General features: G+C 39.4%; 2 protein-coding genes across 7 annotated transcripts in view; one reads left to right on the plus strand and one right to left on the minus strand.

The window, feature by feature from the left end:
• LOC124307925 (cadherin-99C) overlaps positions 1–12,287 on the minus strand; it is a 112,940-nt gene that overhangs the window by 79,616 nt on the left and 21,037 nt on the right. The window lies entirely within an intron of this gene.
• LOC124308275 (uncharacterized protein C15orf61) lies at positions 5,722–10,597 on the plus strand. Of its 3 annotated transcripts, XM_046770981.1 has the most exons (5): positions 5,722–6,156; positions 6,238–6,430; positions 8,884–9,110; positions 10,073–10,316; positions 10,400–10,597. In XM_046770981.1, exons 3-5 carry the CDS (start codon positions 9,024–9,026, stop codon positions 10,525–10,527), a joined length of 459 nt encoding a protein of 152 aa, XP_046626937.1. In that variant the 5' UTR covers positions 5,722–6,156; positions 6,238–6,430; positions 8,884–9,023; the 3' UTR covers positions 10,528–10,597. The 3 variants fall into 3 exon arrangements, with proteins under 3 accessions (XP_046626937.1, XP_046626873.1, XP_046627023.1); XM_046770917.1 differs by lacking the exon at positions 6,238–6,430; XM_046771067.1 differs by lacking the exons at positions 5,722–6,156; positions 6,238–6,430 and adding an exon at positions 6,445–8,147.

Here is a 12,287-nt window from a genome sequence, read left to right on the forward strand (position 1 = left end):
GACTGGGCAAAAGCAAGAAATATCGAAGGCACGAGTATCGCAAAGTATTTTCGAAATCTTACTTGACAGGGAGTCACGTTTGACAAATTATGCTAGGAGTGTCTGCCTCTCGTAGAATGTTACGCACTATCGGGATATCCGTATACCAAATTAAGTTCTAATTTTTTTGCAACGACGAGTGACCTTCGCGCTTCACGCATGCCTATACCGGTTGTAATACTGTAGGTACACATCACGAGGTGGATTCTGAGCGATTCAAGGCCCCGTAGTCGTCAGCTATGATCTATTTAACCTGTACAGCAGTCGACACAGGTAGCCTTGAATTGGTCAGAGTCCATCTCAGGAGGTGTACGTAACTAACATTATACATACAAAGATACAGGCATGGGCATCTCTGTTGTTATTTTCTATTCCATAAATGTTCCGGTTTCCCGTGCGAATGTGATATTATTTGCATGGCTGCAGTTGAAGAAACGCAAATTATATGACGACATGAGCTCCATCACAGCAACGATCTTAAACTAACAAACTAGAGTTTCGATTGGTTTAAAAAAAAATTTAACTGCAACGTATCGAAATAGAACGTCTGATTTCAGTGTGATCATTCAAGCTTCTGTTCGTAACTCTAAAAACATAACTGTATATTGTACATATATGTTATTCGAATGACTTTCTGATATCGTTAAATTTCAGTCGTGGTTAAATGACAGTAAAGATACTTCTTGAAATACAGGTGCAAACAAGCAGATAGTGAGAGATAGATAATAAACCGTCAGCATAAGGGAGCCGGAAAAACTTTCATTGTCAGCTACAATTCTATAATTTTCTGCATGTCACAGTTTGTATAAAGACCACGTATTTGTTCGAATGAATCTCATTTGAATGTACCTAATTTTTTTCACAAAGCAATACAACGGCCGTTAACTAATCATTGATTGCGATGGGGAAAAAAGATCATGAATATGCAAGTGCGGAAGGTCTTGTAAGCCTACAATGCTCCACCCAACAGACCAACAGATGGTAATGAAAAGGCTACACAGATGCAATTAGACAATCGGTATAATAGCATTGTTCGACGAAACGAAAAATAAGAAATGAATACGCATGAAGAAATCATTTCAGTTACAAAGAACTAGGCAAGACGAAACGAGACGGCTTGCACCTACATATAATATCGAGGGAACTAGACGTGGTACGTGGGAGAATCCAGGCCATCTCGACCTGTTACGGCCCTAACCATTTATAATTTTGTTTAACTCTTGGTATGTTACAGGGCGTCGCAACCGAGTACGAGGTGTATAATTTTTTAATCGATCGATCAACGAAACCACTGTTAGCCATAATCAATTTTGATGGTTTCTAGACAGTGGATTTTTTGTAAAAAAAAAATGAATGTTTGGCGCACTCTGTGTTTATGTGATTCTGTTACACAATGTGCTCTAGAAAATGCTCATGATTTTAGTGTCGAACGTACGCTATTCGGGATAACCGTACGTAGCAGTCAATAATTGGTGGTATCTTAGTATATACACCGTCGAAGCTTCACTTTTAAATACTTCCTAGATTTGAAATTATTATAACATAGGGCATAGGACTTCTATAACCGAAGGGGATCCTCCAACCAAAAGTTTAGGTACCCTCAATTCAATTTAGAACCCTGAATTTTATGGTAGATTCTCGATTTGGAGATTAAACCTTTAATTCCAGGGTTAACCCTCAATGTTCAGGGAGAATTGGCACCCTCAACTCGAGAGTTGACCCTTGAGTTGAGGTTAACCTCAACTATACTATACTAACCCCCTTTCAAGTTGTGGTTGATTCTCAAGTTGGAGATGCAAATTCGGCCCCAAATTTGAGGGTTAACGTGGGAATAAATTTGAATTTTTTTTATTTTAGCGAATTAAAGGACGTCTGGTGCTAATTATAAAACTCACTGAGATAATGAAGAGACCGGTGAAAAATTGTTCATGAAAAAATAGGAATTGGCACGAGCATAACATTATTGTTAAGAAGATACATGAATCGTTCTGCAGAATTTTGCACACGTTATTCCGTTCGCTTGTAATATGCATATCGTATACATACCACTCGAGGTGGCGAGTTAATTTAATCGGCAAACCACATCACGCCTGGCTGCATTTTGTTCTCAAGCCCAGATTTCTAAAAGTCAGGAGAGCGTGATTGCTTGATTGTACGAACATATAAGAGGTGTCTGATTTCAATCGGTCCACCGTAGAAAATATCTCCTGGCAGATAATACTAACGCCAGCGAACAAGCAGATAATATTTTACGCCGAAAACTACACTTCAGGTGTTTCCATTTTTATCGAACGGAATTTGGTTTTCCAGCGGTTACTGTATAATAGTATATGAAAGCCGAGACAGATAGGTTTCATCATCTTAAAGTGGAAATTGAATCAGCTCCTGATTGTTTAGATTTTACGCAGGTATATTGATAGTTTACCCGAAAATCGTAGAGTATGTACATGAACTGCATATGGTCCTATTTCTATTCCAAGAAACGCAGTACCTAATAGTAATTTCGACATCTTCCATCAGTTGTACCAGTTTCTATTTTCATTCGTCAACTTCGACACCCTATGGGTGGCATTGGCAGTGGTCATACAGTCCCGGAAATCGCTGAAGCATTGTAACTCCATCATTGCAGAGTTTTTCACGGTCACCAAAAGAACTCTAGTGCAAATCTTAATGGGTACGTTTATTCCAGGGTACGGTTTTCAGGATTGGAATCGATTCTCAGATTACGATCAATCTACACCTACCGTGTTCCGTACAGAACACAATGAGCATTCTATTTTCCAACAAAATAAGAGTCGATATATTTGCCATGCGAGCAAGCACATTTCATGCAAGAGTTGCAAAATTATTCCGTTAACGTAGCTACATAGTTTCACGCTTGTCGACGGTCACGGAAAATTTTTTCCGCACGTCCTGTACCTACTCGAAAAATGTATTGATGAGGCCACACATTGAAAGTATTTCATTGGATCAGCGAATATTATTTATCCACGGTGTGGCTACCGTGCAAACCGAAGCACAAGAGTTTGTTTGCGACTGCATAATTCCGAATCGGGGAATCTAAACAGTCGGACAAACGTCACTCTCTAGATCTCCAACACAGTTTCATGGTTTACCAGCTGCAGTCATGGTTGGAGTTGATGGTCGAACGCATTGGCAATATACAACCGTGGATCACAGTGTTAAATCATTTCTGCGCGAGCAGCAGTGCGTCGCGAAACAGCTAATGGAGATATTCCCCGTTGACCAGTGCGAGGCTGCAGAATGTGCTAATCGCTCCACCGAATCCCTGGCCTCTGGCCAACGACATGACCCAGCCTTATCGGAGTAATGCACCTGCCTCAGCTTCTAACTCGTGAGAATTCAAGGATAGCGTGTATATTGTATTGACGCGGCAAACGGCGTGAATATATCACGCGGGAAAATCAGAAGGCATTCTTATCGGGGTCGAAGTTCATACCTGACCTCGGACACCGTCGACACCTAGCAATTTGCCGATATCCGGTCAATCGCTAGTAAACCTCGGGGTCACGGTTCAATTGCAATTTCGCTTTCGTCGATTCATCTTCAGGCCAAAGAATTTCTGTGAAATTTATATCTGTATTCACTGTACAGTTTGGAGAGATTTGGAGGATGTTGAGTCTCGCAATGGCTGGCCACTGAAAGAATGTAGTGGTGGCCAAGCTTACGCCGTACTGACTTACAAACACCCCGCGTTCCATAAAATAAGGATCTGTGTTTCCTTTTTTAAGTTATTTAATTGAGGAGTCCTAATACAAATTGCGATTTTTGCCACTTCGGACATTGCACGTGACCATGAGATAAAGTCACTATACCGGTGAATGAAAAGCGATCAATAAATGAACAAAGTATCTATTACATAGTGATTTTGACATAATTGTTTATTCACTGGTTCCATTTCATGAGCATTTATTTACTGGTCTATTTACCCTACCTCATCAATAAATTTATTCTGCTCCGTGAAATGGCTAGTTTGACGGTACAGTCCTTTCGTCAATTATCAAACTTGACTTACCGAAAATCTTTGAAACTAATATGTTGAACTATCTTACTGTGTAAATGGTGAAGTGAACATTAGCCGACTTTCAGGTGGTTATGTCCTTTTCGGACCCAATATCAGCAACAGATGATTTTCCGTTGCCTGATTTGTCTTCATTGTACCTATTTTTATACGCTTCGATAATGCCCATTTTCGCGTCATAGTTTTCTCCGTTTCTTAGTGAACCGGCAATTTCTGTTGCATGTTTTATGTAATATTGAGTTAAGAAAAAAAAATTATTAGTTAATATCTATGGTTAAATGATAACTGTGAATAACTGGAATAAATGTGTAACTTCTCGACGAGTGTATTGAAAATTGTCGTGTACATGCAGGAAGAACGACTGTATTTAATTGATATTCCTTCAATGCCGTGACACGTCTACCAAGTTTAGCCAGTGTTAGTTGAACAAGTCTTGTCCCAGATTTCTGATAAATGTCAATGTGCTGACTAGGCGAAAGCTTGTGCAGTAGTCGACTGATCGTACCCTATTCACTGCGAATAGTTTGTATGGTAAAACTTTATCACTCCACCGATGCTTCGGTTCAAAATCATAGTTAACACCGATAGAAGTAGAGGAAATTTTCAATTGACAACTCTTTCTAATATTATTCAAAAAAGAGTGAGGATAAAAAAGTAGACAGATCAAGAGTGTGGAAGCGTTACAATATAACGAATTATCAAGGATGCGAAAGTCTATTTCCCAGAATTTTTAAAGCTCATAAGTCGAAATACAGGAAAACCAAATTGTTACTTACATTAGTTAGAACCTAAAAAGCGCTACTTTTTCTCATTACTTTATCAACAGAATAAGCGAAATTTTTAAGATTTTAATTTTCATGGAAATCTCATCTCATTAGTTGTAAATTGTTGAACGCCAAACGGCAAATTCATTTTATTACGATCTCTTAATGCGTAATCCGAAAACTCGCATTCGGCCATTCGAGTGGTTGAATACGAATATAATATTCTCTTAATTAATGATAATCGGATTGTAAAAATAAAATTTGTGAAGTGTATTATTTACATAAATAACTACTTATATGGACATTATTTATCACTTGGTACGTTACGATTTGAAGATTTTTTCACTAAGAGCATCCTAACCTCATTGTTAAAGAAAAGTTAGTTGAAATACCATCAACCATTATAGGATATACTGTTAGTTTTTTCCAACAAAGTCTGTCAGAAATACGTTTATTTTGCAAATAAAAGCTTTTAAGTGCGATTCTCCCTTACAACGCCATATTAAAAATTAGTCTTCGTTTACTTTTCTTTTTTCTTACTAGATCGATGACCTAGTTCAAATTTTAGCACATGTCAGAACAGACTTTGTGACTTTCGTACAGTGACGAGGTTACGTAATAAAATTAAGTCAATTCAATCTTCGAACGATAAGGAAACCGTATAACGAGCTCAGTCAAGAATAAATTCGATGTCTCAAAAATTAAATTGAACTTGTAATATTAATTTCAAGTTTTCAGCTTCATTCTAATGTAAGACGTGATCCTAATATTTTCTAGTAACCGCCTTACGCTGCACAGCTACAAGTATGCGCGTGCGCGTATCGGCGCCAGTACGCACGCGAGTACCGTGACGTCAGTTCCGGCAACGCGCAACGCCAAGACTCCGGGTCAAGTATACAGTCTGCCCCCCCCCCCCCCCCCCCCCTCTCTCATCCTCGCTCTCTTTCTCTCTCTCTCTTTCTTTTTTCTCGCTCTCCACTCCAGCTCGTCTGCTCGCCCGTTCCGTGCAGTCTTCCTTTTTACTACTCGACGTGTCCAGTTCCGCTGAACCCGATCGACAGCCACGGCCGACGTGGTGGCGGTGTTAATTTCATTCTGCGTTCTCGCGGATGTGTGCGAGTAGCTTGCCTAATGCGCCTGCATCCGTGCGCACGCACACCACTCTGTAAGTCCACGATTCTGACGACCCCACCGAGGAGAGTGGGGGTCTGACGGTCTGCGCATGCGCCGATCAGCGCGGCTAAGTAACGGACGGCGCGAAGAGCTACCGTTGATAACGCCCAGTCCTGAGTCCAGCAAACGCTAAGCATTGTGAGTAGAGCAGCCTCTGGTATATGTATCAGTATCGTAATCCTCTCCCGACGTCTCTACACATCGTCGATATGTACCCAGAGTACAACGCAAATACTCCGGTGGCTGGTCAAACATTCCAACCTAGTAGTAGTTTCATGGCTCTAGTCACATGGCGTCCTCGTGGCGTTCACTCGTCGCAGGTGGACCGACGCGACCGACGCGGGCTCTACAGTCCAGCAGATGTTGCGTCGTGTCAGAGCTGTACGTGTGTCTTGCATGGACGATGGAAGAGGTATAGTCACGAGTAGAAATTCACGTTCCGAAATAATGTCATACAGCGTATAATGTAGGGTCGGGCAGTGACATGAAATGAAAAACCAGTCGAATCAAAAAGTAATTACCTTGAATTCAATTAAACGAGAATGTTCATGCTTGTTGCATGACTTAAATGCAGCTCTACTTCTTATTTTTGCTTAGCATTGTACCCACGTTGTGAATGGGTTGACTCGCCGATAGGCTGTGACACTTACACCTATATTCGTTCACCTTAGCTAAAAGTCATTCGGTCAATGGACCAGGTTGTTTTCGCGTTCATCTTATGCAGTCTTGGTAGTCATATCGCACGAAGTGCAGGGTACCAAATGATACGAGAAGCCAAATATTTCAAAAAGGGACCTGAGACCGGTGTATGACCGACTTCTTTTGAAACAATTAAACTTTTTTCATCCGTGAAGTATAAGCGTAATTTTTATACGATTTACGTGAGCTTCTGGCATTTCCGAACAAATATCTACTAACGGTATGAGAAAACCATAGTTTCTTTTCAACCTTTTCAACCGCACTTGGAATAATTTTATATTCACGTTGTACATCTCTTTTCACAGTAAAACATGCATTGTTTGCAAGGTCTAAAGATCAAGTCTCATATCGAAATCTTTATTTACCATGCTTATATGACGCAGCTGTTCTACTACTACTATATGCTGTAATAAGCACACCAAAAGTACTTTTGACCTAGCGGGATCATCTACAAAACACTCAATCCTTTATCTGTGATAATTTTTTCGTGACTGCTGTATGTGAATGGCATTTTTGTATGAAGTTAAAAATCATAAGAAAGAAATTATCGATTTCACCAGAGATATTTGACCGTAATAGAAAACGATGCGAACACTTTCAGTTCTTGAGGATCTCTTTTCTAAGAAATTTGTCAATTAATCAACCCCTTATTACGAAAACCTACTACTTTCCACATCTTATGCATTGACTGAGTATATACCCAGGTTGATCAGAATGGGTAAAAACATGTTGGTTTCAAATGAAAAATGCGAATATGATACATTTAAAAGTCATCTACGCTTGGGGTTATGAGTGCCATGTGGCGTTTAGCATCAGCAATCTCTATATTTATTTAGGTCTATCAATCTTCAACTTAAACTTGACTTCTTGCTATTACTGCCTGTTCCAAAATCATTCCATCTTAGCACATTTTTTTACATTCTGAAACTCAAGTGAGTAGTCGGCCATGCAACACAGCGACCCAGCGTTATGACGCACAGGAGACTTGATAATCGTTCTATAAATGTCCAATATTTAATAGCATATTTTTGAATCATTTTAGTGTTTTCGAGTTGTCTGACCAGAGCGTTAGCGATTCTGACCTTAGGAACTGCTCCACGCACGATGTAATGAGAGCAAACTTTTACACTCGGAATTACAGATCCCGTAGTCAAATGGTATCCCAAGTTATGTCGATCTAGGGTCATTACATGGTCCGCGGACAACACTTCGCGAATAGTAATATCACTTGCAGGTATCAAGTGTTAATGGATGTCACCCTCCCCGGCCCCCTAGACACCCGGTGACATGGCTTGCTACGATAGTGCAGAATGGCAGCAGTAGCACAAGTCTACATGCCTGTACCCATGGCACACGATCCTAATTGCGTTCCCACTCTGGACCATCGATGGTTGTTGACACCTGATCATGCAGAAGAGAGCTGTATGAAGGTGATAATGTCCAGAAGTCATTCCTATAAATAGATACCAGCCACTCTGATGTCTTAGTTGTTTACTGTTTGTAATCGTTTCACTCGACCGGTTACAGAGATGATAGGTTTTATCTATTTATGTAGTGATGCACTTCAAAATTGGACGTGGATTCTTATTCCATGATATGAAAAGAAGTGCTACTGTTTAGGAACTCGGAATAAAAAAGTGAGATGCTGCAATACATAACTGAAGATACCAGCGAATCTAGTTTGACTCAGACCGAAGGTGGCTATCACTTGACGAAAATCAACATTCATTATTTTCAAACAAGGCTATTGACAACATAGCTGCGCTTTAAACACCCAATGAACTGACAATATTACCAGATAGTTCCATAGTCTTAATATACGCCTTGGATTCGCAACGTGGTGCAGTTAGTTTCACCTCGAATAATTTATCATACACAGTTCAAATGTTAATAAACAAGTCGATAATTGAAAGGGCTTTGACAAATTCGATAATTTTTAAAACATTGGACTAATCACCTATAGCCAAAGATTATACAAAATAGAAAACAGATAGTCGAGTGAAGATTCTAGAAATCGCTATGTGTCACACTGCAGTGTAAAATTTGTACTTAACGATTCATTTGGAAACCTTTCACCATATAAGTACGAAACTTTCTTCCTTCGTTGACCTCTACCATGCGAAATTTCTGTTGCCGGTAATACTTCGCACGGCTATCATACCATAGAATTACGCAGAAGCAAAGAAGATACCTGACCACCTTCTATTCTTGGAAGATATTTTTCAATGTCCTGACGTGCAGCAGCATTGCCTCAGGGACGTTCAGCGTCGAGGATTTACTGACAAGAATCGACATCCGGTTACTAAATGGCGCCGGGAGGCAGCTGGATTCGCTCTTTGATAGTTTTACCAACCCGGAAAATACGCAACGGCGATAAGCCCTTGGCTTCGGAGGTGAGTTATACCACGTCTAATGTCTTGTATATGTAGCAAACAGGATCATGTATCCTGTTTGTAAATAACAGGAATCGTACTGGATGGAAATTATCGTTGTAACGCTATTTATATCGTATCTTGCATCGTACCAATTTAAGCACAAGTAATTGCAGAAAAAAAAATACACGCTTAACAGTTCATGATAAAAATAAGCAGTCAGGATAGTCATATGTGGAGAAACCATTCAACTGAAGTTAACAGAAAAATAAGAAGTCAATCTTTAAAAAAAAATTGCTCATTGGTCACGCGTGAGCATTGTTAGCATTGCATCGTTTTGAGCATCAGTGATGGCTTCTGGAGATGTTCGCCACTGATTATCAATTCGTTCTGGATGATTACGGAACCATTGAGGAAATTGTTAGTATCCATTTCAATCGACCCCAAGATACCGTTACCAATATCCTATGTACTTATCGTGTAGCAGAGAACTTGAAGACTATGTTTTGCTGATAATGTTTCCCGCACGCAGTCTCACTTTTTAATAACTATATCCATATAAAAATGAATGGACAGTTTCACTAAGAGAATGTATTAATTTAATCACTTATAGAGGTATTGTTAGGCAATTTTATTACACAGTTGGTAGGCACAGCTAGATATTGATACTAGAATGATGATGAAAAAATTCGGTTCAATAATTAATATCATAGAATAGCACAATCCGTTGGAAATTTGCAAGTCACACCAGATATAAAAGTTCGTTTTTTCTTTCTGAAGTTCGTGAAAGAATAATGCACGTGGAAAGTTTCTGACATTTTTTCCTCATGTTTCCGACGTCACGGTGTACTTTTATGATGATTTGCTTTTAGATGCAGTTGTGAGTTTTGGCAAAAGTTAACGGATGAAATTAGCGACCTCCGATTCATAACCCTTCTGTTATGGATCGCACTCTATTTGATCATTCGTGTGCTTTCACGTAGGTTTTGACCAGCTACTTACTACAAACTGAGGAACCACCTTGGACTTCGTACTTTGTGAAGTACGCTGATGTGGTAAACGATCAACGAGGTATGTCCCATTTCAACTGGCCCGTTGGAAAAAGCAATTATCACGTTTTGAGGACAGGTTGTTATCCCTACCTAAAGTATCACTGCACAAAGAGAGCTAAGGAGGATCTCAGTGCCGACAACACCCTTTTCATGATCATCAAGATAATCAACCTTGGTAATTAAGCATACTTGTAAAATCCAGACCAGTTACCCCGGATGTTACCCTGGCAGTGACCATCAGAAATTTATCTCTTTCAGGAATTCCTACATTGATATATGGACTGACGGCCACGCAGCTAATTCGTCATCGCGAAATCGTTAAAACTCCTCATGGCAACGTGACTATTCATTTCTTATTGCCGGAGGATAAAGGCTCCCGGTATTAGCGTTTCATGCACAGTACTTATTTTACACCTTGTATTCTGTCCAATTATTGCGAATAAAGTATTCCAAACGTCACCACAAATCTCATCCATTCTTAATTAGAAAATCATTCATCCTTTCGCCGAGTCTGAATATCAAAGTGGCATTAACTGATTCTGATTGCAATTCCATTGAAGTACGAGGTACAGTTTGGCAAACGTTTTAGCTATAAATTCATCTCTCATGCACTACGAACAGGATGAGGTGCATTGTCATTGACCCAAGTGGATTAATAAGTTGCAGTATTTCATAAGAACTGTCAAAACTAATCCTCGACGGATCGTTCAGCGCCAATACAATCCTATTCTGAAGAATGATATTCAACTGAAATAGATATTTATATTTATAAGCGCATGTGGCCAACGGCCAGGCATAACGATTCCTGTTAATTATGCATATTATATGCATAAGTTAAGTCGCCCACGGTAAAGCAGGGCGAAAACCTGCAGCTGACATTTATAGGCAGACCATAGGGTTAAAGTAAGTGTGTAACTACGGTAAAGAGGCGAAGGAGCGAGCCAGTATTATAACTTGGTGCAGTGGTCTGGTGACAAGCACCAGGCCACTAGGCATGAGGCTGACAATAAGTGGCAAGAAGCTCGAAGCCAAGCAGTAAAGTTCAATGATTGATTTACGCTGCACTAAAATGAGAACTTGGTGTTTTAATGCTGTGTTATTGAACGCCACCAGCGCGTTTGATCACAAAAATTGCTATCCGAGTAATTAACAACTGTAGGCGTTCATCAAATGGCAGTTCGCGTACCCCGGTTGTATGCGTATATGGCTTCTGAGTAGTTAGAAAAGTACAAGAATTGAATTGGATACAGAATAAATTATTTCATTACACTAATTGCAGACGAAAGTCGTTTCACCGCGCGCTAATGGGACAGATGAATCAGACAGATGACTGTTCTTAGTCTGCTCGACAATGAATCATACTTTTCCGTAAATTAAATGTTCAAAAGTTTATACGGCGAGAAGTTTCTATCATAAGACTTTTAGAAAATCTCACCGAGCTAAGCCTTCACTTTGTATGTTACCGGGTGAGGCTTTTTAATCAAAGAAACATTCAAAAATCATTTCTTAATTTAAATTTAATGCTAACCCGGTAAATCGTACCTTTACATCCCAGTCAGCCAAGAGGATGCTGAGTTGTGATAAAAAATCCATTGCTCCGAACGTTTAATTTCCCATAACCACCGCTTGTTCGATATACTAAGTTGGATACTATGGGGCCATTTATGTGTACAATACATTACGTTACACTATGATTTCAGATTTATAACAATAATTAAATGAAGTGTGGATAGATTTGAGAAAATATCTGCATTATGGGATACGATTCGATGTTATTTAAGGGACCATGTTAGTTTAACGGGTCTAAAAATAGCTCATCTTCGCGATTTCTTCTTCGATAGTCAAAATACGCTGATCAGTGTAATTGTTTTAATATCAAATCAAAGCATTTATGAGGAAGAGAAAATAAATTTTTAAAAACAAAGTACCCATATATCGTTTCAGTTCTGCTTGAAATAAAAGCTTACTTATAATGGGACCTGAGTGACAGAGTTAATGATAAAGCCAATGAACACGTCGATTCGTGTCAAGGAACACTCGTTTATCCATACTATCAACTAAACAAATGTATTTACCATTCGCTTGAAGGTTGTCATGAAAATGAAATCATGGATCTCAAAATGAGTTAGTACATGTGCTGCGTAAT

The sequence above is a fragment of the Neodiprion virginianus genome, chromosome 1 (assembly GCF_021901495.1).
Source record: "Neodiprion virginianus isolate iyNeoVirg1 chromosome 1, iyNeoVirg1.1, whole genome shotgun sequence".
Classification (NCBI taxonomy): Eukaryota; Metazoa; Arthropoda; class Insecta; order Hymenoptera; family Diprionidae; genus Neodiprion; species Neodiprion virginianus.